The sequence below is a fragment of the Colletotrichum karsti genome, assembly GCF_011947395.1.
Source record: "Colletotrichum karsti strain CkLH20 chromosome Unknown Scaffold1, whole genome shotgun sequence".
In the NCBI taxonomy this organism is placed as follows: Eukaryota; Fungi; Ascomycota; class Sordariomycetes; order Glomerellales; family Glomerellaceae; genus Colletotrichum; species Colletotrichum karsti.
In genome coordinates, this window is record NW_024065901.1 from 242,782 (window position 1) to 264,508 (window position 21,727).

Consider the following 21,727-nt stretch of genomic DNA (forward strand, 5'->3'; position numbering starts at 1 on the left):
AGTTTCACATTCTAGTTCTGTCATGTACACTACACCAACCATGCGTCTAGTCTTCCTTTAACACAAAGTTTTGTTGCAAGTCATAGGTTTTCATACCAGCAGTCGACCCCATGTTAATGTCTCCTTGTGACTGAAACTTCACTCTCGGTCCTTAGTCCCGTTTGTTACGATTTCTCCTGCTACTTCCATTTGCGTCATGGCCCACTCCGAATAACCCTTCATCTTCCTCCTCAACAGTCTGGCCTCGGAGACATTCTCGTTCGTTGTAAACTTCATTGGGCAGCCGAGGATTACGGCTACCGTGTGCCAGTCTCTCATCAATGACGTCCATCTCGATGGAAGAATGACCGCTGCTGTCGCTTGTCGCACTTCGGTGGTGACGTCGCGAGCGCCAGCTTTGCTGGCTGCGCTGACTGCTCCTTCTGATCAAGTCTTTCGCATCGTTTACAATATCGCTGACAGCGTCGCTGAGCTGGTCCTCCAGTGCATCCAGCCCAGCCTCCAAAGCTGCTCGATTGACATGCGCATTGGAGTCAATAAGCTTGTTCCTTCTCCTGATCTCAGTGAAACGTGTCATCCCGCCGAGTTCGAGAACATTGACTCGCCGAGTCTTGCTGGTCGGATTGCCCACAATGAAGGGGCGCCAGGGCTCTTCCTCTGCAAAGAGGGCTTTTTCGTCAATCTCCTCAGCTGGTATGGACTCGCGGCGTTTTAGAGATTCTCTGCGGGCAGCAGTCCACCTTTCCATCTCATCGGTCTTGCTCTCTGGAATGATTGTGACTTCTTTGAAACGAACAAGGACGAGAGAGAGCATGATGGTCAACACGAACAAGATGCCGGCGACCACTCCCGTTGACACCCGCTGTCCAAGGTTTCGTTGAGCCATGCCGCCCAGCGCAGTTGCCCCGGCTGCGAAGACAAAGCCGAAGGTATGGCAGATGGCAAAGCCAGCTGTGACGCGGGGGAAAGACGAGTAGTTCTTCTTTCTTTGTGCGTTTCCTGAGTTGCCTCGTGGCCGGCCTGTCATGCCGGGTTGCAGATCAGAAGTATCGAATGTTTCCATGATGAGACCATTGCATTCCGAGATCGCAAGACATGAGAGAAATCCAATAACGGCAGCTAGAATGGCCGGACCGCTTGGATGGATAGGTGGCCCGCTGGAGACCGATGCGTAAATGATGCCTGCCAAAGGAAGACCGATGGTGAAAATGGTTCGGCGAAGAAGATGCGATGTCCAAGTTACTTGCCTGTCAAAGGTCATACGGCTGGTGTTGACTTGGGTATGTCTCGCTCTCGAGAAGTAGCTGGCCTTTTGGAACGGTATGGCGGCTATGGCGCCGAAAGCCATTGCTGCCACCATGAGTCCGACGTAGGGAGACCGCATGTGATAAAATCTCGACGAGAGCGAACCCAGTAGCACGATAATGAGGACCACCTGGGCATAGATCCAACCAGAATAGACAGCCATGACAGCGAACCCGGGCTGCCGAAGCATCTCAAAACAGAGAGCCACTCCGTGATACATCTCCTGGCCCCACCACCTTGGACCATCTTTGACACGATGCATCATGACTTCACCTCGTGCAAGTCGTCGCGAGATGTCGGTTCCTGTTCTGACCTCCACCACAGAGCGTCTGAAAGCTGAGCGGCGAACTTCCGGACAAAGAGTGTTGAGGAGCAGAACAACAGCAATGAGAGCCACGCTGATGTAGAATCCCCAAGCCGGCGGAAGATCGTTGATCACCCAAGCGCCGACCCAAAATCCAAAGCCAAGAGATGCAATGTAGCACCACGTCCAGATTCCGAGCCAAACTCCCATACCCCCTCCATGTCTTCTGGTGTCATAGTCGTCGACAACTTCTTGATGAGGATTGCTGCTCATGAGAGATGCGCCGAAAAGGTCCGTGAGAATCGAGTGGAAGTTCATGCTCGCAAACCCAAGGCAGACACCCATGACACCCCGAGGAACAAGCAACACCATTCGCTATTCGGTGAGGTTGTAGAATCTTTGTGCACTCACGGCTAGAGCTTGCGGGAAAAGTAAGGGCATTGAGAGTACCAAGCCCGAGGTGATGTATGGTTTTCGGCCGTGAAGAAGTGGGAGCGGCCAACAGAAAAAAGTGGGAAGAGCCATTCCTAGAAAGCAGCCGACGTTGCCGTTGATGATTGCGTGGCCTGTATCCCAAATGAAGTACTGAAGTGAAGGAACCAGACCTGCGTAGATGCCGAGGAGCATGCCAACGAGAGCGGTGCTGATGCAAGCAACAGTCGCGACAGCTCTCTTCCGAACTGGGGACCAGTCTCGCGCAATAGGTTGGCGACGCTTCGACTTGGGAAGATTGAAGGCTTGAACGCCACGCAAACTGACATGTGACTTGCCGCGAAGACTGATGCCACGGAGGTTGTGGAGGGGACGTCCAGCAATATCTCGTTCTGGAACATTGGGCTCGCCAGTGGTGCGTGAGATGAGGTGACCATGCTTGGCGGATGCTCTGGGACGAGCTGGTCCGCCGCTTCGGTTGCGGGTCTCTTGCGGCGTGGAGAAGTCGACGAAAGACGACTCATCAGAGCCGTCCATGCTGCTTATATCCGAGTGTTCACGCAGTTTCGTGGCCCGTCTCGAACTCTTGCGCCTCTTTCCCTTCAGATTCTTTCGACTGGACACTCGTTCTGGTACAGGTGCAGCTTGACGTGAGCGGCTTTTGTGCCGGCGGCCATGCTTCTTGATCTGCTGATCTGATCTAGTAAGAGCGTCCTGAAGTTCGGCTGTCTGAGGAGTAAGAGAAATGTTTCTGTACAGATCATCTACATGACGTCGAGAATGTGGGTCAATGTTGGGAAACGTCGCTGCACGCTTGGAAGGTAGATCGTTTGGCCGATTGCCGTCATGTAAGTCGATCTCAGACAAGTCATCCGCGTGGTGGAAACGTCTTGTCTGTGGCAATCCGTCGTTCAGGAGATGGCGTGGTGAGCGTCCTGAATTTGGAGTTTGCTCTTCTTCGTGGTCGGCAACCTGCGAAGCCAAGGCCAGAGCTTCATGTAGAAGACGCTCAAGCTCCCCAAAAGTTCTGTCGAAAAGACCTGCGTTGACCTTTGACGGCGGCAAAGTCGATTTGCGAGTCAACTTCCGAGAAATAGGACTAACTTCCGGTGAATCTTCTAAGGGAGCGTAAGATGACCGTTTTGATCTGGAAGGCAATTCCGTCAATCTTAAGGGTTGGTCTGGGTTCTTCAGAAGATCCCGAATCCACTTGGCAGTACGTTTGTAGTCGAGAGTGCCAGCTCTAGAACGTGCTGGAGACTTGTCTTCTTTTGCAGGTGCATCGTGAACGGAGACATCGGAACCGACCGCAAAGTACTTGTCGTCTTCGTCATTGCCAGCAACGTAATCAGGAACATCCGTGTAAGGCCGGACCTTTGAGGTTGTTGGATGCCCATTAACCCGGTTTAACTCACGAGGCTCTTGGGCAAATGGACGAACTTTTGAAAGCGGGATGTTCGTCAAGCCTCCGTGATCGTAATCCTAGGGCGATGATGGCGATCCGGCGACGTCGCCCTCAGGTGCCTTGTGCTCCTTTGATGCGTCGAAGGGTCGCACTTTGGAAACGCCCAATGAAGTCTGATGGCTAACAGGATAGAGTTGGTTGTCCGGGATGGTTGGGTACTGGAAGGTGGACGTATTGAATGCAGGTCGGACTTTCATTGCGCGACTGTGGCCAGCGGCTTCCTTTGGAAGAGTGATCTCGACAGTAGAAAGGCAATTGTCATCGCCAGTCATGGCTCGCCTTACCCGTGCAAGAACCACCTCGTCGTCCGACTCAGAGTCAGAATCATCTTCTTCTGCTTGCTGAGGAACGGGCTGGCCAGGCACTCCGGTGTCGCAGAAGTCGGCGCCCTTCAGGAGGCCACGATGATGTGCTTTAATGTGCGACTCGTCAGGGTGGAGGAGAGGATCGACGCAAACCCTTTCTCTGGGAGCCGATGCATCGGATTCCCCTGATGAACCTGGGAACTGTGGCTCAGAAGAAGTACCCTGTGTCGATACAGCTGAGCGGCTTCTGGAGGGTAGTGATGCTGTGGATTTGTTTTCGTAGCCACTCTCCTTAGGCCTCTGTTCCTCTCGTATCTTTTCCATCGATTCATCGGGGTCAATCTGTCGACTAAGAACTGGAGACACAGGCAATTCCCTGTCGATGACCGTTGGGTGCCCAGATTTCGTCTTTAGGAGTGCATGGCGGAACACACCGCTCTTGGCCGAGGAAGTAGAGTAGGCATCATTATCTGGCTTCTTGAGAGACATATCCGCCATTGATGGGCGAAGGCTCGGGGAGGGGGTCTCGTCAAAATCGCCGGCGGCTTCAAGAGACTGTTGAGGTTCAGGGCCAAAACCTTTGGTGGGATGGAACAGATTCGATAACATCGCCGGCTTTTTCTTGGCCGGCGGGGGGTTGAGCGCCAATTCGGCCTGGGGCTGGCAGCAAAACTTGTAGAAAGAAGTTGGTGTCGTGTCAGAGAATAGAGATCCCGAGTTGTGTGACTTGAGGCTCAACCTATCCGTGGAGCTGTATCGTCGAAGGACCGATTCCTTGTAGACCAGAGCGTTGGGATCTGTCAAACGCTGAACCTCAGTCGCTGGAGTCAAGGATCGAGTTCTTTGGGGTTGGTGCATGAAACTTAGAGAGAAAACTGCATAAGTGATGATGAGAATTGAAGCTTTTAAGAGATACCGACGTGGGGCAATGTAGGTAAAAGGCCGCGGCGGTAGGGGACTGAGGTGTTGAGGGGTCAACAGGTGAGGATGTCGGAGGGATGATGTTTGGGAGAAGCTCGCGGTTGAGGGTCACGATGCAAACAGATAGAAGTTCCACTGCCTCTTTGGGGCGATCCTCTCGCTCTTTCCGCCGTCGTTGCTTTGTTGCCTGCCTAAGGTACAGTTCTGTTCATCTGCAAAGCACTTGCCTTGCAACCTGGTGTATACCGCCGTTCTTTCCTTCGAAACGATAGGCATGATAGATACAGCAGGTGTGCCGAGGGGTCTTGCCAACGCAGGAAGACGACAGGATCAATAAATTCTCAAGCAAATCGAACCTGCTTCACTCCAATGCATGAGCTGCTTCAAGATTCATTGGTGACGGCCTTTTCCAACTACTTCAACCACCTAAGGTACTGATGATGTTCAAATCATTTGCTGAATCTGCCAGGCCAAGCTGCATGCCACCCTTCTTTCCTCTCTTGTCCAAATGAAACTATTGAGTTGGATACCAGAAAATCAGTCACCTCCAGCATCGGACTGTGACTCAGACGGCGTGCACTACCCCGCCGTGGGAAACAGTCTGAGGAAGCAAGTCGTCAGACAGAAGGCATGAGAGTGCCGCCGTGGCATGAAGTAAGAGAACAGAACAATAATATAAATGCAAGAGAAATGTGTTATATGAATTAGAAGTGATTACTGCGTTCTCGTACGAAGCCCTGAACGCCGAGGATCACGAATCAGAACCCGTTTGGTAAGTAAACTTCAGTAGTTGCTCCCCTCATTGAGGAGGATGACTCTGGATTCACTCGCCGAACTGAGTGTCCACATTTAAGATACAATTCCGTGGCACGGTTTCGCCCTTACTGACCTCTATCCCCCTTATCGATGGATTGATTTACATTTTAAAGATGGACGGATAAGCTGACGACTGAACTCTCACTTGAGGCAACCCCTTAAACGCTGAAGGAGTTTTCAGATGTCAGAAGACAAAACTCTCAAGTAAAGTATCAACAATTCCGGATATCGAGATGAGAACAATGTCGATGAGCCTGACAGATGAGATTTCCCAGCTCGACGATGGGCTGGCGCCGGAAGTGGACGAGAGAACCTCAAATGCCTCCTGCTGCAGATGAGTGGAGTTTTCAGATGCAATTTTTCTAACCTCACGCGGGGCGTGCGTGGCTTACCCCAGATCAGGCGGGGCCCCGGTCGGTCTGCAACGTGCCTCGGCAACTCGGTCAGGTCGAACTTCATCGCACTCGCAAAAAGCTGTCATCTCATAATCAGAAAAGATTATCAAGATACAACCGTTCCTTCGGAGCCGCATTCGCAATATACCGTTCCTGATCCTCACAAACCTTGACCGCACATCCAGAAATCGCTCCGGAATCTCCAACTCAACTCAACCCCCAAACCGTTCGACAATCACAAGCATCTGCTCCGCCCAAAATGGCCACGTTCAAGGACTACAACACCTACACCTACTTCCTCGTGACGACGCCGGCCCCCTTCGTCGTGCACGTCGAGATCAACCGACCGAAGAAGCTCAACGCCTTCTCCGAGCCCGTCTGGCGCGAGTTCGGCGCCCTCTTCAACCGCCTCAGCCACGACCCCGACGTCCGCGCCGTCGTCCTCTCGGGCGCCGGCGACCGCGGCTTCTCCGCCGGCCTCGACGTCCAGTCCGCCAGCGAGGGCACCCTGGGGAGCAGCGTCGGCGGCGACGTGGACCCGTCGCGGTTCGCGACCACGATGCGCCGCCACATCGTCGAGTTCCAGGCCGCCATCGACGCCATGGAGAAGTGCGAGAAGCGTACGTGAATGCCCTCGATCCATCACTCATCTAACCCTGCATTTGATCTTCTCATCTTCATTCCATCCCGTCCGAATTCACATCTGTCACGTCGGGGAGTCATGACAAGGGACGATGGAATACATGGCTTACTGAGACCGCAGCCGTAATCTGCGTCCTGCACGGCATCTCCATCGGGATCGCCATCGACATCTCATGCTGCGCCGACATCCGCCTCTGCGCACGGAACACGCGCTTTGCCGTAAAGGAGGTCGACATCGGCCTGGCAGCCGACCTCGGCACGCTGAGCCGCCTGCCCAAGATCGTAGGCAGCACGTCGTGGGTCAAGGACGTCTGCCTCACGGCGCGGGACTTCAACGGGGAGGAGGCGAGGGCAGTGGGCTTTGTCAGCCAGGTGCACGAGGATAAGGCGAAGGCGGTTGAGGCAGGGCTGAAGCTCGCGGGCTTCATCGCCAGCAAGAGCCCCGTGGCGGTGCAGGGCACTAAGGAGTTGCTGAACCACGCGAGGGATCACACGGTCGCCGAAAGTAAGCACTGTCTGAAACTTTTATTTATCTTGATGGCCATTTGCTCCCGGCGGGGTAGCCGTTTACGGGAGAATACGACTGCTAACGACACTGCTAGGTTTGCGGTATACCACGGTTTGGAACGCGGCTATGTTGCAGTCCAGTGACTTCAAGGCTGCTATGATGTCTGGTTTGACCAAGCAGAAGCCTACGTTTGCAAAGCTCTGAGGGCATGTGTGTGCCTTTTTCCGCAAGAAACCCATCCTTGCCCGCATCAGGCTGGGTTTTCCATGCCAGCATAGATCATGATGTGTGGATATCTAGACTGGGTAGTCATCGTTTTGACTATTGGTAGATAGCATCACCTCGCTTAGAGGGTTTGATCTCATCCCGTTGTATTATAGAGCGTGGCAACGTCTCAGAGTCAAGTTGGCGTCGGCGCAGAACGCATCAAGGCGGTGGCTGACACAGCCACAGTCACATGGCTGGTGAGACCAAGGTAGAATATATAGAGAGTAAGCGGGAGTCTCGGAAGGAATGATGACGATATCGTAAAGGATCGATCGGTAGTGTCGATGGTGAATCAGTCAGAGTCGGAACTCTCGTCCGGCTGCTGTGTTTCCTTAAGCCTCTGCAAGCTCGTTAGCATAATGTGTCAAGTAAACTTTTGTGTGCAGTGTATGCATCGTAGCGTGGGGGACCAACCTCGTCGAGCTGTCTCTTCAGCGCAGCTACCATATTCTCCTTCACGACAACATGCTGATCGTCAAGATCCTCAATGATGTAATCATGGTTCGCTGCGTCGATGTTGACGATGATGGACTTGATGGAGGGGTCGCACTCGATGAGCACTCCTGGGGAAGGCGGGTATCGTTAGCGTGGTGAGAATATCTGGGGCAGGCCGCGATACCGTGCTTACCTCTGATGGCGCGTGGCATGGTGGATGTGATGTGGTGAGAATGGGCCCGAGAGAGAGGAAGGATGGAGTTGCGGACGCAGTATCGGTATGATGCTGGAATGGAAACAGGGGTGCTTTCGTTGCTATCGTTCGTCGCGGTGCGGGCGCGGTGGTCGCGAATTGCGCCTGGCTGTTGACGTGGGTGAAATTGTCGGATCGTCGACAAGAATTTGGAAGCTTCAAGACTGGTGGGGCGCCTCAGGACTCAGGCAGGGAAGCTGAGGTCAGTGGAGTCAGGCAGGGGCCCGGGGGAGGCCAGCCACTAAAATGTAACGCAAACTTCCCAACTCGGTGCTCCCGCAAAGTGCAGGTGCCGGTGGTCGAGTGCACTGAGGTGCCCACCTGCCTGTTTTCACTTTTGATCCTGGCGCAGGGGCCAATTTGCCAGATCCCAGGGGCCGAGGAAAAAGCAGCCAGTGAGAGGCCGGGTATGCGACCCCTTGGCCCCCACAACCCAGCATCGGATTGTCAGGGATGCCGGATCACGACCCTCCCTCCATTCCCCAATTCCACTTTATCCGAATGCCTCATCCACGTCCTGTCATTGATTGTCTTCACTTTTTTTTCTGCGGCTGTCCTTTGGCCAATTTAAATTTCAATTTCAGTTTGGCCGGTGAGACCGTGACTGGAGATGCCGCCGCCAGTTTGATGAGGATAGCTGCAACAGGCTGACAGCGTCGCGTCGGCCGTTGGGGCAGCTGGAGAAATGGCTCCGCCAGGCACATTTCACTTTGATCATGTGTGCCAACGGCTGCCAAGATCTGGAACAAAGAATGTTGTTCTTTGATTCAGTTGTAGTCTGGCGACAAAGGCCATCGCATTCGAGTACTCTGTACAGGTCATGCATAGAGATGATGGAAGCCGAGGGAGGCTTATGAAGCTTCTGGTTATGCGTGGACAAGACATCGTGAGTGGGTTCTTCAAGTTGCGACGAGCGAATGCGAGTCACAATCGTGGTAAAGGTGCGGAGGGAATCCGAAAAGATGATTGCGATGTTTTTTTTTCTCCGTCTGTCTCCCGTTTGACTGTTTGACAATCTGTAGCTGTGGAACGAAGCGAGGGTCCCTGAAACAGCCGCGATGTGCAGTCGACGATTAATTAATGAATTGAGATGCTAAGCCCGACGGGATTTGGAGATGCACTCGCCAGCAGGCAGGAGAGTGGATACTTCACAGAGCCGCCATGCAAGGCAGCAGATGCAAGTACCTTATCTGTGAATGAAGATGCATCACATCCATCCTCCCGCCCGTCCATTCGGGCCAGGTGGGAGTAACATCGTGAAGATGAAGACGGATGGATGCTGATGCTGATGCGTCAGCAGACGGACGAGGTGGTATTTGGCATGTCCCCGGCAAGAGATTTGCGTTTTTTAGTGGACCGGTTCATCCCTTCAGCGGACGTTGTTGCTAAACACGACACGGCTAGCGCAACTCATGACGTGCCACCCGAAGCTCTGCGGCGAGAGAAAAAAGCCAAGCCCTGTCCCCTGACGATGAGGATTGACAACAAGCCGACCAGGGGTCATTTGATATGGGCTGGATCAGTCATTCATATCTTGGCTTGGAAGAGTCTCTGATTCACTGGATAATTCACCTCAGTCTTCATCGGGTTGGCTTGGCCCCTTGCTGCTCCGAGTGTCTGGCATTGGCACTTATCGTCGCGGCAGTGGCATCGCACAGTCTTCGTCTCATTCTTCAAGTGCTTCATCCTGAACTCTTCTCATCTCATCCCCTCCTAGACGCGTATCCGTACCCAAGGTACTCTCGCTCGTTGCCGATTATCCTAGGTTCCAACCCGTTTTCCCAGCCCTAGAGGCCTTCGGTTCATCTGAATTCTGTTCCTCGGCTGCTATATTCAGCTCCCCTCCCACCTCGCTTTGCATCCATTGGTAGCGCTTCGCAATCGCTCACGGTCACGCTCACGGAAGCCGCATTCGCACGCTCGCACAGCCCGGCTTCAGTCAGACACACGATTCGCTAGAACCTAGACAACCGCATGCTGTCTCTCGTTAGCTTCTGCTTTCTGGCCAATATTATAATTAATAGCGGCTTTCTCGGCCCTTGGGACTTTGGAATACGAATCCATCGAATCAATCTTCACAGTCTGCGATAACACCCGTCCTACCTACCTAGCTTTCCCAGTATCCGTAACAACCTGGTCCTCTCCTCGGCTGCTTCCTTCCAGCCCCTGCGCGTTGGAATTCTCACATCCACTCCCGTCTCCTCCGCTATTGTTTGGCATTTGCAGCCAAATACCAATATCTCCCCGCCACCATACCTCTCACACAGACTCTCATTTTTCCTTCTCTTCTTCTGCTCCCTCTCGTTTCTTCTTTCCTTTCCTCCGTCTTGTTTCTACCGCTCGCTCCCTGGTTCGCCAAAAACACCAGCCCGGTCGAACCTCAAGATCTGCACCCTGTCGACCTTCAATCAAGGAAACATTGGACCCGAATTATCCACCTCACCCGGGTGGCAACACGAGACCGACTCCATCGGAATCATCATAGCGAAGCAAGCTTTCCCTTGCTCAGCCAACCACCAACCACGAGCCGCCCGTCGTCCCCGAATATTCACCCCAACACCACCAACATCCAGCGTCCCGTCCGCTCCGTATCTCTCCTTCGGCTTCCGTCTCTCCGATCCACCACGGCTATCAAAGCTTCTTGGAACCCAGACGACACTAGCGAAAACGAGAAACCTGAGCCACGCTATGATGACGTGAAAGACCAAACGTTCCTGCCCTCTCCGAATCACCAACGCTGTCACTATCCGTTTCCCTGTTTCGCCCTCTGCGCCTTTGTAAGACGATCCAACTCGATACAACAGCCAGGGTTCCTTCCCTTTCACACCAAGAATAGCACCAACCGAGCAAACCCAACAAACAAACACGACAAGGCATATTTTATCAAGCAAACATCCCTGATAACCATTCACTCCGCCTCCCGTCTCGCCTACTTCAACTCAACGACGCGGATCACCAACTTTTCCATTTCTCTTCCGCTCCTTCCTACCTCAGCCAACGTCAGTGCTCTACGACACCGAATAGCCCGCCATGTCGTCGTCCGTCGACAGCAGTTCCCTCGGCAGCGGCGGAGACGGCCTCAGCCTGTCTTCAACACCATACACCTGGATCCTCACTCCCCTCATCGTCTTCCTCGCCATCGGCATCCTCGCGACCCTCGTCCAGTTCCAGCGCCGCCGCCGCCTCCGCAGGCTCGGCCTGCAACGCCCCTGGCCCCGTCGCGACCTCGAGGCGAACCGTCAAGGAGCCGGAGCCGGAGGCCAGCGCTCCTCGCGCAACGGCCGCTGGGCCTGGACCACCCGCAGCGACGAGGGCCTGGACGAGTTCGGCGAGGCCCCGCCTGCCTACGAGCCGAAGGCGAAACCTGGCCAGGCCGTCACCCGCGAGGGCAGCTTCGAGATGGCCCACGTCGAGCACGGCGGCGCCGCTGCCGGCGCCATGCCTCCCCCGCCTCCCATCGGCGCCGCCACGGCGGGAGCTGCCCGCGGCTCCCTCCCTCCAGACTACGGCACGGCCACCAGCTCCACTTCGTCGACACCAGCACCACCGGCGGCTGTCGCGACTCCACCTGCGGCTGTGACCAGAAACTAGTATCTGAGTTTAAGGAGGCTATCAACCTTCACACATCATTTTACGGCGTTACACAGAGTTACCAAAAGGGGCGTTCGGGTTCAGGGAAGGCACAGCAAGATACCATGATTGAGTTGGGACTGCATTTTTACAGCGGGCATTAGCGAAGGAGGGGTTACAACACACACAAGACGCATCGAGACATCACGAGAGCCAAGACGGTGGACGGGGGTCACGGAGGGAGGGGGAGGGTCGACATTATTTGCTACGGGCTGGCCTGTCATGGAAGGTCAACGAAGGAAGCCCACAGGACTATGTGTGAAGGCACACACGAGTTGCTCTCGACTTAAGGCACGTTGCCGTATTTCAAGTCCGTCATAGTAGTTACAGTATCTGTAATCAAGACAAATCATTCAAAAATGAAAGCGTGCGATCATACTATGAGAATTCGTGAGACGTAGGCTGAGTCAACTATGTCTCCGCTTGATTTTGACTTCAATAGCATGTATGCCAAGCTCGCAACTTCATCGTCACGGCCCACGGGACGGATAGACGTAAACCGGATCACATGTTCTCGCCAAGAATTAAAAAGCAGCCCCGCGTCCCCCTCCCCGCCTTCACGATCACGAACGTGGGGGCTCAGCCATCTTGTATTCGCGTCACCTCACGACGTGGGCGGGAGCATCCCTGACGATTTTTTCATGATTCACCAAGCCGACATCGTCTCTGGCGGTCTAACATGCGGGCACCGAACAGTTTGTCAACCAGAACCAAAGGACGACAGCCTCTACGACAAGAGAATCATGGCTTAGCATTAGCTCACACTCTCACGAAGGAGAAGCAGTCGAACGACTGACTCACTGCTATCCCCAGGTATCTTGCGCTCGCAGAAGAGTGAAGCCAAGCGAAAGGCTTATATTCTGAACGTTTATTCCATAGAGCGTGCTCGTTTTGATGGGAGTAGTCTTCTCCGTCTTCGTATCTGTTGGCAGCAGGCTATGCGGGGGGGTAAACATCCAAGTCATCGTCAATGGGGCCATCGTCGTTGTGATTAGCTCCGAGTTCATTGAGGACACTCTCGCCACCGGGTCGTCTGACAATCACTTTGTCAGGGAAGCCCTCCGCGATATCCAAGGCTAGATGTATCAATGCCCTCAGTGATTGTAACAAATATTTCCCGTCTACCTTGAATATCTGGGAGGTATTTGTGTAGTAAGAAAGACAGCTTAAAGAATCCGCACTTCGGAAACTTCTTCCAGGTTGAAAGGCAGCTCGTAGAGATTCATACGCAGTTCCAGCTGGTATTCCAAACCCGGCGAGTATTGCAGCTGACTGTCTCTCCAAGAAGACAGCCACTCATCGCCCACCAAATGATCCCGCACTTGACCATAATTGACAAGTATAGAACAGATCTCCTTCACCAGAAAAGACGTGTCCGTCTGTGTGTCCTCTTTGTAACGTGCCGGGGGCGTGTTCAGGCATTTCGCGATGCAGATGATCAGCCTCGTCGCTTCTTGTATAGATTTGAGCTCTGCATCGCCCATGCTTGCATGGGCCGTCATAATCAGTGTAGAGGACAGGGGTTTTGTGGTGGTCTGGCTCATCAGCTCCTTGATCCAATTTAGAAGTCTGATGGCATGTTTCCACACCAAATCGTTCTCTGCCTCCGAAAGTGGCCTGAAAAGCAACTCGCCAAAGCCAGGTGCCACCGACCGCCGTGAATACAATGTGAGGTCACAGAGACACAGCACGGAATGTGTGTCCGAGTTTTCTTGGCGCCTTAAGATTGCGTATGCTTCGACGTCGTATAGCCAGTGCAAGTCGTCCGTGGAAGTGAACTTTTCGAGATGGGAGAAAACGACAGTCGCGGTGCACGACGATCCGATGCCATAATCGCTTGTAGGCACGAGTGAATCTAACCCATACCAGGTAAAATTGGTGCCGGAGTTGACGCCTCGCAGCTTGAAAGCTTCCTCCAGATTGCACAGCTTGATCCCGGAAGCTCTAAGCGCATAAGTTCTGGACTCGACGCGGATAGTTGTTGGCAGTTGCGGCAAGAACGTAATGCTGAACCCTTGCCGCGCTCTGAGATTAAGTGGTTTCCTTAGAGATTCTGATCTCAGTGGCGGATTATTCGCAGAAACAGAACGCCATTCTGTTTCGAAATGTGTGGGGTTCAGACCAACGTCGAAATCGGTGTATCTTGCCTCCCAGCTGTCGCTGACGTTGAAAGAAGTTTGAACGTCTGGGACCCAGGAAGGCAGACTTCGCTTTCTGTCATGAGGCGTACTAGCAAGTAGCAGTACATGCCACCCCAGGCCACTGACTTGGATAAAGTAGGCAGCCAATCCAATGCTGATCTCGTCCGTGGTAAGAGTGTAGTCAGAAAGGATAGGTTGTGTGTCCCAGCGAGAAATAAGGCCGAGGAGAGCGAATACTTTGTCTCGCGGGTCTTTGCAAAGACATTTTCGGGTATCAATCATCAGGGAGAACAATTCGATGCCTCCAAGAGCACCCCGTTGGTCGCGATGCTTCGCCCAAGTGTTGGTTCCAAATACCCTAGCCAGGTTGGAAAATATTGGGGACCACAATGTTGATTCTGAGCCACAGAAGATGCTGAACGTCTTACTCAGAAGAAGTTCTTGCACAACCCATAGTCTGCTGAAATATGGCCTGGTGAATAGTCTTTGAAGAGCCCAATTGCATTTTCCGCATGCTCCATCTACTGAATGAATGCACTCAATTCGTTCCAAAGAACGTGATATAGACTTGATGGCGAGGTCGCTGTCGTGTGTTTTGGGGCCGAGATACACCAAAACATGCGCGGCTCCAGCGTAGATTAGGGACATAAGTGCCACTTGGGCTGACCGCTCCAGTTCATTGTTCTGATCAATACAGATCGAGTCGGCCCAAATACGACGAGGAATCCATGAGGCGGAGCGAATACTTCTTAAGGCACTGGCGCAATTCTTGGTGAGAGTAACAATATCCCAATACGCTCCAACAAAGATGTGCGCACATTGGGACGAATCGCCATTTGCGTCTGCCCACGTATAGGAGAGTGCTTCGTATCTTGCTGATTCGTCTCCTACACATGCAGTGGTGAAGCTCCCATGTAACACACCGTCATCGCCCTCTTTTTCGGAGTCGAGTAGAAGGAGCCGGATCTCGTCCTTGACGCACAACATCGGATAAGGTACCGTGTATGGATCGTCATGTTCTTGAACTTGCTTATGACTACTCCTCTGCTCGATATGGTGGTTATCATTGAGTCCAGTCGACGACTCGGGGGAGGCAACTGTTGGCTGTTCTACATCGACTTGTTGGCCGGTGGGATATGAGGTTGCGTCTGAGTTTGAGAAACTCTCTTCTTGGATGTAATTGACTCCTTCGGGCCACCGTAGCGGACGGCGACTGCCGTCTGCAGTCGTAGTGGGTATCGACCTAGCCGAATGCAGGTCGAGAATCGAAGAGTCCAGTGATCCTAACTGGTGACAGGAATTGCACCATGGAAGGCTGTCAACTAACACGACGTCGGGTCGTGAGCACCTGCGCTCGTGCCAGCGAAGCATGGTACTTGGCCGTGGAAATTTGAAGCCAGCCGATGAGAATTTGATTCGTAGTAGGACGTGAGTTCTGGAACGTTATTTCAAGTCGTGGAGGCCTCAACTGTGTGAACGGTTTTCTCGAACGAGCTAGAGGGGAAGTGCGTATCAAGGTTTGGTTGATTGAAAGTCAAGGTGCGTTCATCATGATAAGGTAGACATCTTCTGGGGTATAGAAGACTGTGCAAGTAGCCTCGATAGGCGGCGGGCCTCGGGAAGATAGTAATCAGTGCTGACTGAGGCAGGCGTGGAGGTGGTCGTGAGAGAGTAGGCGAGATGGGAGATGGCTGAGATATGGGACGGCAGGTAAGCAACAAGGCAGAAATAGGGAAGGTAGAAAGCAGGACGGCAGAAGGCAAGGCCAGGGACAATTTTTCAAAGCCAGAGTTCGAAGTGTAAATACAGATTGGGATGAAATTCCTCAAACACGAATCAACCCCTCACTTATCCGGTCCCGATTTCCTTTCATTCAATATTACCGCTCAGCCAGCCCCTGAGGCAATGCTGCATAGCCAAGAACATCCATGATTTGTCGCAAACACATGCACGTAAGATCACGTGCTTGACTGGAACCAACGTAATCTTCCATGTGCTAGACGAACTTATGTGTGTGTTTGAGCAATGCAGAAATGGGTAGCAGTGCTGGCTCGTATCGAGAGCTCGATAGGCAAACCCGGCGACAGTACGGGAAATGACCACTCGCTATGGGGATATGCCAACATGTGTTGGGAGCTCCCTGCCTCCACGAAATGACTGCTTCGATGACAGCAAGCAGGCAAACGAATACGATTGTAACCTCCCGTGAATTTCGCACCTCGGGAGCTCGACTTAGAATTAGTTGGTACACAAAAGGTTTTCGATGAAGGCTGTACTTCCTGAAGGCTGTACTTCCTATGATGAAGGGGAGTAGCTTCGACCATCATGGAAGAGGTGATTTCGCGAAGGATGAAGTTTTCTTCCTTTATGTCTCATTTCATGGGGAAACCCCGACTACCGTCATATTTCTAACTCGTATATATGAAAATCTGCATCATCGAACTCGTGAAACCAATTGGCAGTCGAATACGCTCCTCGAGAAAGCGCTCATGAGTATCAATATTCGAGACGTACAGACTGCGTATATTACCATCTAGTTGGGAGCAGAAGAAGTTCGCTAGCCAGCTTTCTATGTTATAACTTTTCCTGTTAGAGTTCTTGCAAACCATCTAAATTCCATCGAGGTGATCAGTTGTTCTTCTTACTTTTCGTCCTGGCCCACCTGCTATCAAGGTTCATGTACAACTCATATAAATAGCGACAGCTGCCTTCACTTTTGCAATTTTGATCTTCTCGGGGACATCCCCCCATCACCTCCTCTACCTACATTTTTCCAACTCATCATATGCCCCCGATGGCGTCCACCGTCCTCAACAACGCGCCTCGGCAACCCGAGCCCCAAACATCACCCCTACTACTCCTACCCAGCACAATCTTCCACCGAATCTTCCTCGACAGCGGCATCCCGACTTACACCCTCTGGGCATACCGCACCGTCTGCAAACGCCTCGCCGAAGACGACCACATCCACAAGCACCTCCTCGCACACCTCCGCGAGATCACCACCCCGTTCCCCCGGACCCTCATCCTCGAACCGGCCCCCGTCCCCGTCGGCTTCCTGTACAACATCGTCCTCGCCCTCCTGGGCCACGACCACGGCCGCGCGTTCTGGCACGGCGTCTTCCAGCAGGCCAGCCCGGGCGACGTGCCCTCGTCCCCGCTCTCGCCCTTCGTGCCCGCCGCGATCGACCACGACGCCGCCATGTTCTGCCTCCTCAACCGCCTCCGCAGGGAGCACGCGGAGATCCGGGAGGCGCACTTCTGGAGCTTCCTGACCTGGTACAGGGAGCGCGGGGTCCTCTCGCTGCGCGATCCCGCGGATCCGTTGTGGCGGCGGCGGCGGCGAGATCGCCTCGAGCACGCTTTCAGGCAGGAGAGCGCTGAGGTGCTGGACTTGAGCAGAGTCCCTCACTTGGCAGGGCTTTGGCAGGGCATGGAGCTCGACTTGAACTGGGACAAGCCGTCGCTGCGGGCCGTTACGTATTTGACGCGAGAGTCGTATGATATAGAGGCGAGCTGCACAGGTTGGCCTTTTGGGTGGGTTGAGGGGACTTCAACGGATCACGTAGCTTCGTGGCAATTCCAGGGGTGATGGCTGTGGATGCGAGATATAGTCCTCGTCCACGCGATGAGCTGATTTCCCCGTATTGGGTTTATTAAGTGCAAAATATAACAAAGAGACTTTTACTGATCAGCATCTTTACTGACGCTATTCGTACACAAAAGAAATATCCACCAGTGCCTCTGTGTATCCCACAACTGCTCAGTTTCCAACTCCTGACGCCCAGTGGTCTTTATCACCACATTATCCCATGGTGCTGTTGAATTACAAAATACTAGATGAAATTGCCCCAAAGTCCTGAAGAGAAGAAAAAGAGTAATTGCCATATTCCTACAATCCTGGAATAGACAAAAGTGGTTTACAGAAAGTAGGCAGCGAAAACACCAACAACCGCAAGGTATCCGACGGTGTTCTGCGCGGCAGCGGCAGTAGGAACGGTAGAAGGACCGGTAGGTGTGTTAGAGGGAGGAACAGGAGTACGCGTGCCGGAGGGGATGCTGCTGCCGGGCTGGCCGGGCTGACCGGGGAAGCCAGGCGAGCCAGACTGCCCAGGAGCGGTTGTCGGGTTTCCGGGAGCAACACCTCCACCACCACCCCGCGTAGTCGACGGGGTAGTACCGTTACCACGACCACCGCCGCCGCCGCCAGTACCGATGATGCTCATGGGACGGGGAGGAGGCGCGACGCCGGGCGTCGACGAGACCCTGATGGCGGTACCGTTACCACGACCCGGACCGCTGCCAACACCGCCGGTGCTGGTGGGCCTGGCCGCGGAGCGCGAGACGGAGCCGGAGCCGGTCTGGGGCACCGGGCCCGTGGGCCTGCCGACGGGGAGGGACTGGGTACCTGAGACGCTGGAGTAGGGCGTGCAGACGCTGCCGGGGAGGCGGAAGGGGGTGTCGGCGTAGACGACGCAGTTCTTCTCGCAAGCGGCGTCGCCGGCGTCGGCGGTGCTCTGCCAGCACAGGGAAGGGTTCACGCCGATGGGGGGCTGGCCGGCGAGGTTGTTTGTGCAGCGACCCGGCTGGCCCCTGCCCTGGGCGTTGCAGCGGATGATGATGTCGGACTCGAAGGAGCCGCCGGCACACCATTGGGCGTTGGGGCGGGAGCAGATGTATTCGCCCGTGGTTGCGTTGCTGTGGATGCGGTGTTAGTTGAGAGCAGAATGTGGTACGGGAACGGGACGTACTAGGTGACATCGGCGGAGGCCACGGCCGAGACGGCCAGAATGATAGCGGAAGTAGTCTTCATCTTGTTTGTTGCGTTGTGTAAGTGAGTATAGTTGGATTCGTTATTGAAGGAAGAGGAGGAGTAACTGAGAGGCGGGTAGTGTATATAAAAGGCGAGCACACAAGAACGAGTGATGTGATGCTTATGCTATGCTATGATGCAAGTCTTGATGAGTGAAGTTTGAGATGGTGAGCAGATTCGGAAGTGGTGGCAGGGAGGAAGCAAGGGCATCCATATATACATTCGTGCAGATGGTGTGAGCTTGTTAGCCACGACGGGCGAAGAAGCGTCGAAAGCCATGCCCAGGCGCGCGAACGGGTCAGAGAGAGGTTGGGATTCGAGAAACTAACGAAAGCAAGTGAGCCAAGCGCTGGACTCGGAACCAGGTGAGTGTGTGAGGAAAAAAACATTGAGACATCTGAAGCGGACAGCGTTGACCGTAATGGCGAAGCCGGGCTGGGCTGAGGCGCATGCGGGTGTCCCGCCTAGAGAGATGGCTGCAGCAGACCTACTCGGCGTATTGGCCGCGCTGCTGTCAGGTCCGACTTTCTTTCGCGTCCGAATGCCTTGTAGCCAAATTTGGGTTCTCTGATTTAGATTCGTAGCTGAAGGCGAAGAAGTGGTGGTGGTGGTGGTGGTGGTGAAGAACGTCAGCCCACCGAGGCATGTGTCCGAGAGGGCGTTTGGGTAAGTTTCGCGCCGGTTTACCTCGCCGGGCTCCGATGAGCGATGGTCTGCAACCAAGATCTCGGGAACCACGCAGACGCGACCGGGGTCAGGGTGAGATAGAATGCCAGTGGCAGGCCAGGGAAACCTTTCGCGTTGTCTCGCCGTCAACGAAGATGAGAGACAGGGATGTGTGAAGGGTGTCAACGTCGCTGACATCACGGGGAGAGGATTCCAACCACTCTCTGATACGCATTCAAGCTTCTGCACAGATGCCCTTATTGGCGTTGTTTCCAGCTCGTCGCATGCCCGGGATTGACATTCCACATCGGGCCGTAGAGCAGTCAGTTTGCAGCTCTTCAGATGTCGCCAGTCAGGTCGTGCAAACAGGGCGCCCAGTTTCCGTTTTGGGAATCTTGCCAAGCTGTCAGTTGAGAGCTGACAAGTCGTCCCAGAGACCGTACGACTTTCGCACTCACGATAAGCCATCTTCGCTCATTTTCTTCATCGAAAGATGGCTTTGTCTATCGAACGGATACGATTCGGCGCGACGCTGACGGGTGAGACATCTTGATACAACACGAATCTGTACGTGGCCGGGGCACCACCTGGCCGCCCGCGAACGACGACGCGACAGGAACGTTGAAGAATGTAAAAAAAAGCACGTGTGACCCGTCAAGCCACCATCCGTCGCAAACTGGTGCCGTCCATTGGGATGCCTCTTCTTCGAGGGGCGTAAACGGACGAAACGTCCGCGGAAGATTCGGGCTTCGGAGGCTACGCGCAGTTGATGTTGAATCCGGTGCGTCATCGCATCGCTGATGGTGGGGAGAACCGATCTCAGATGCTAAGCTTTCCGAACCCTGGAGCTTGCTTGTAATGGATGGTCCTAGGTCGTCGAACGTGAATGACAGGTTTTGACAGCTTCATCTCCCGCGCCGTTGGCGGAGGCTCCGGCCTCAGCTAACCAGGCATCGCTTCGTGAGGTGTACAGCCTCAGTTAGTTTTTGTGGCTTGGCCCATAAGAGTATCAGGTTGTGAACGGCACAACACGGACTGAACAGTTCGCCGTCCGTCCAGCCCAACGAGGCGCCACGGCACGTTTTCGTGAAAGGGACTGCCACAATGCTATTCTTGTCATTGACGCGCCCATACGACGTTGGGACGATGGCGGACTTTGGTGTTTGTGTGTCCGACGTATTCGGTTCGTCAAAGTTGAATCCAGTTAGTTAGTTGTCTTGGTGATGTTTACAAGAAGTATAAGATTGTTACATTTGTTCCTGCCACGAGAACAGGTTTAGTTAATTCCATGTGGCACCAGCTGGGGAGGTGTCAATGTCCGCGGCCGGCAAACCCCTGCAACGAAAATAGAAACCACTTTAAGGCCCTGTCCGATTCGCCCCGCCGCTGCCGAGATGGACCCCACCAACTCTTCCCACTGCCCTGCCCTGTGACGTCCTCCCTCTCCTCACATTCATCTTCACGATCACTTGGGGTACGCTCCCTTGGGGCTTGCTCCAGGTGGTCATTAATTGTTTATTTTAATTGTGTCATTATAACCAAAGCGAACGACTATGCCGACGACTATTCCTCACTTGCCGATATCGACCACGCCCATAATCATCGGACTTCCACCAAGATTTCTTCTCTCCACAGCACCGTGTGGTCCTTCAACCATAGGGCCCCCGTCATACTGTAATCCAGGCCATTCGGTAGCCGCCATCGAATAACCCGGATAGTCGCTACGGAGCGGGGTGCGGGCTCCGAGTTGCGTTGAACAATCTTGACGTGGGCTGGTTGTCTCGTAGTGAAGGGAAAGAATCGATTTTGTTTCTCTTTCAACTAGGTAGGTGTGGTGTGATGGAGGGGATTCAACTTGTCGTGTTGTGGTCCGATGTAGCAGACGTCGCCGTTCTCGGGCCGCTGCGGTAACGACTGTGAGCCCCAGCACACGGTAGTCCAGTACCGTGGCTGGGAAGAAAAGATCATAATGTTGAGGGGAGGAGGTAAGCCCTGGATGGGAGAAAGTCAGTGTAAATTGGAGACGGTCAAGTTAGTATTTATACAACTCCATGGAAAGGAATAGGGAAATTCGACTATGAGACATCGCCATAAACCGAGAGGAAAACATACAAGCATGATGTCACCATAGCTCTCCCTTCGTGCTTGGTATCGCACATCCATTCTGCGTGAGAATCTCAACTCATGTGTTCGTGTTGGTCTTAGTCACGTCCTCGATGATGATTTGCTTACCATGAGGCGAAGCTGTCATGGGAAATATTGCGCTGTTCTCGCGTGGTTTGCAGAGTCTGCGTCGTTTCGCTGTCAAGTAACCTGTTAGTTTTCTTGCGACGGAAATGTCTGTAAATGTGAGAGAGTATAGTAGTCTTACACCCTTTTCCGTGCAATGTAGTTTCGACAACGAACTACCTAGTTACGGCTCATTCCAT

General features: G+C 53.7%; 7 protein-coding genes across 7 annotated transcripts; 3 read left to right on the forward strand and 4 right to left on the reverse strand.

The window, feature by feature from the left end:
• Positions 1 to 151: 151 nt before the first annotated feature.
• On the reverse strand, positions 152 to 2,578 carry CkaCkLH20_00041 (uncharacterized protein; the record flags this gene model as incomplete). The annotated part of the gene is made up of 2 exons (XM_038882761.1): positions 152 to 1,984; positions 2,153 to 2,578. 2 exons carry the CDS (start codon positions 2,576 to 2,578, stop codon positions 152 to 154), a joined length of 2,259 nt encoding a protein of 752 aa, XP_038751466.1.
• Positions 2,579 to 3,523: 945 nt separating this feature from the next.
• On the reverse strand, positions 3,524 to 4,669 carry CkaCkLH20_00042 (uncharacterized protein; the record flags this gene model as incomplete). The annotated part of the gene is made up of 1 exon (XM_038882762.1): positions 3,524 to 4,669. One exon carries the CDS (start codon positions 4,667 to 4,669, stop codon positions 3,524 to 3,526), a length of 1,146 nt encoding a protein of 381 aa, XP_038751467.1.
• Positions 4,670 to 6,202: 1,533 nt separating this feature from the next.
• On the forward strand, positions 6,203 to 7,297 carry CkaCkLH20_00043 (enoyl-CoA hydratase/isomerase; the record flags this gene model as incomplete). The annotated part of the gene is made up of 3 exons (XM_038882763.1): positions 6,203 to 6,563; positions 6,707 to 7,090; positions 7,188 to 7,297. 3 exons carry the CDS (start codon positions 6,203 to 6,205, stop codon positions 7,295 to 7,297), a joined length of 855 nt encoding a protein of 284 aa, XP_038751468.1.
• A 355-nt stretch (positions 7,298 to 7,652) lies between these two features.
• CkaCkLH20_00044 (RNA polymerase ii transcription factor b subunit 5) lies at positions 7,653 to 8,193 on the reverse strand (the record flags this gene model as incomplete). The annotated part of the gene is made up of 3 exons (XM_038882764.1): positions 7,653 to 7,700; positions 7,775 to 7,923; positions 7,989 to 8,193. 3 exons carry the CDS (start codon positions 8,191 to 8,193, stop codon positions 7,653 to 7,655), a joined length of 402 nt encoding a protein of 133 aa, XP_038751469.1.
• A 2,885-nt stretch (positions 8,194 to 11,078) lies between these two features.
• Positions 11,079 to 11,639, forward strand: CkaCkLH20_00045 (uncharacterized protein; the record flags this gene model as incomplete). Its single annotated transcript, XM_038882765.1, has 1 exon — positions 11,079 to 11,639. One exon carries the CDS (start codon positions 11,079 to 11,081, stop codon positions 11,637 to 11,639), a length of 561 nt encoding a protein of 186 aa, XP_038751470.1.
• Positions 11,640 to 16,604: 4,965 nt separating this feature from the next.
• On the forward strand, positions 16,605 to 17,411 carry CkaCkLH20_00046 (uncharacterized protein; the record flags this gene model as incomplete). Its single annotated transcript, XM_038882766.1, has 1 exon — positions 16,605 to 17,411. One exon carries the CDS (start codon positions 16,605 to 16,607, stop codon positions 17,409 to 17,411), a length of 807 nt encoding a protein of 268 aa, XP_038751471.1.
• A 328-nt stretch (positions 17,412 to 17,739) lies between these two features.
• On the reverse strand, positions 17,740 to 18,632 carry CkaCkLH20_00047 (uncharacterized protein; the record flags this gene model as incomplete). The annotated part of the gene is made up of 2 exons (XM_038882767.1): positions 17,740 to 18,517; positions 18,571 to 18,632. The coding sequence occupies 2 exons, from the start codon at positions 18,630 to 18,632 to the stop codon at positions 17,740 to 17,742; spliced, it is 840 nt and encodes a 279-aa protein (XP_038751472.1).
• Positions 18,633 to 21,727: the final 3,095 nt, after the last annotated feature.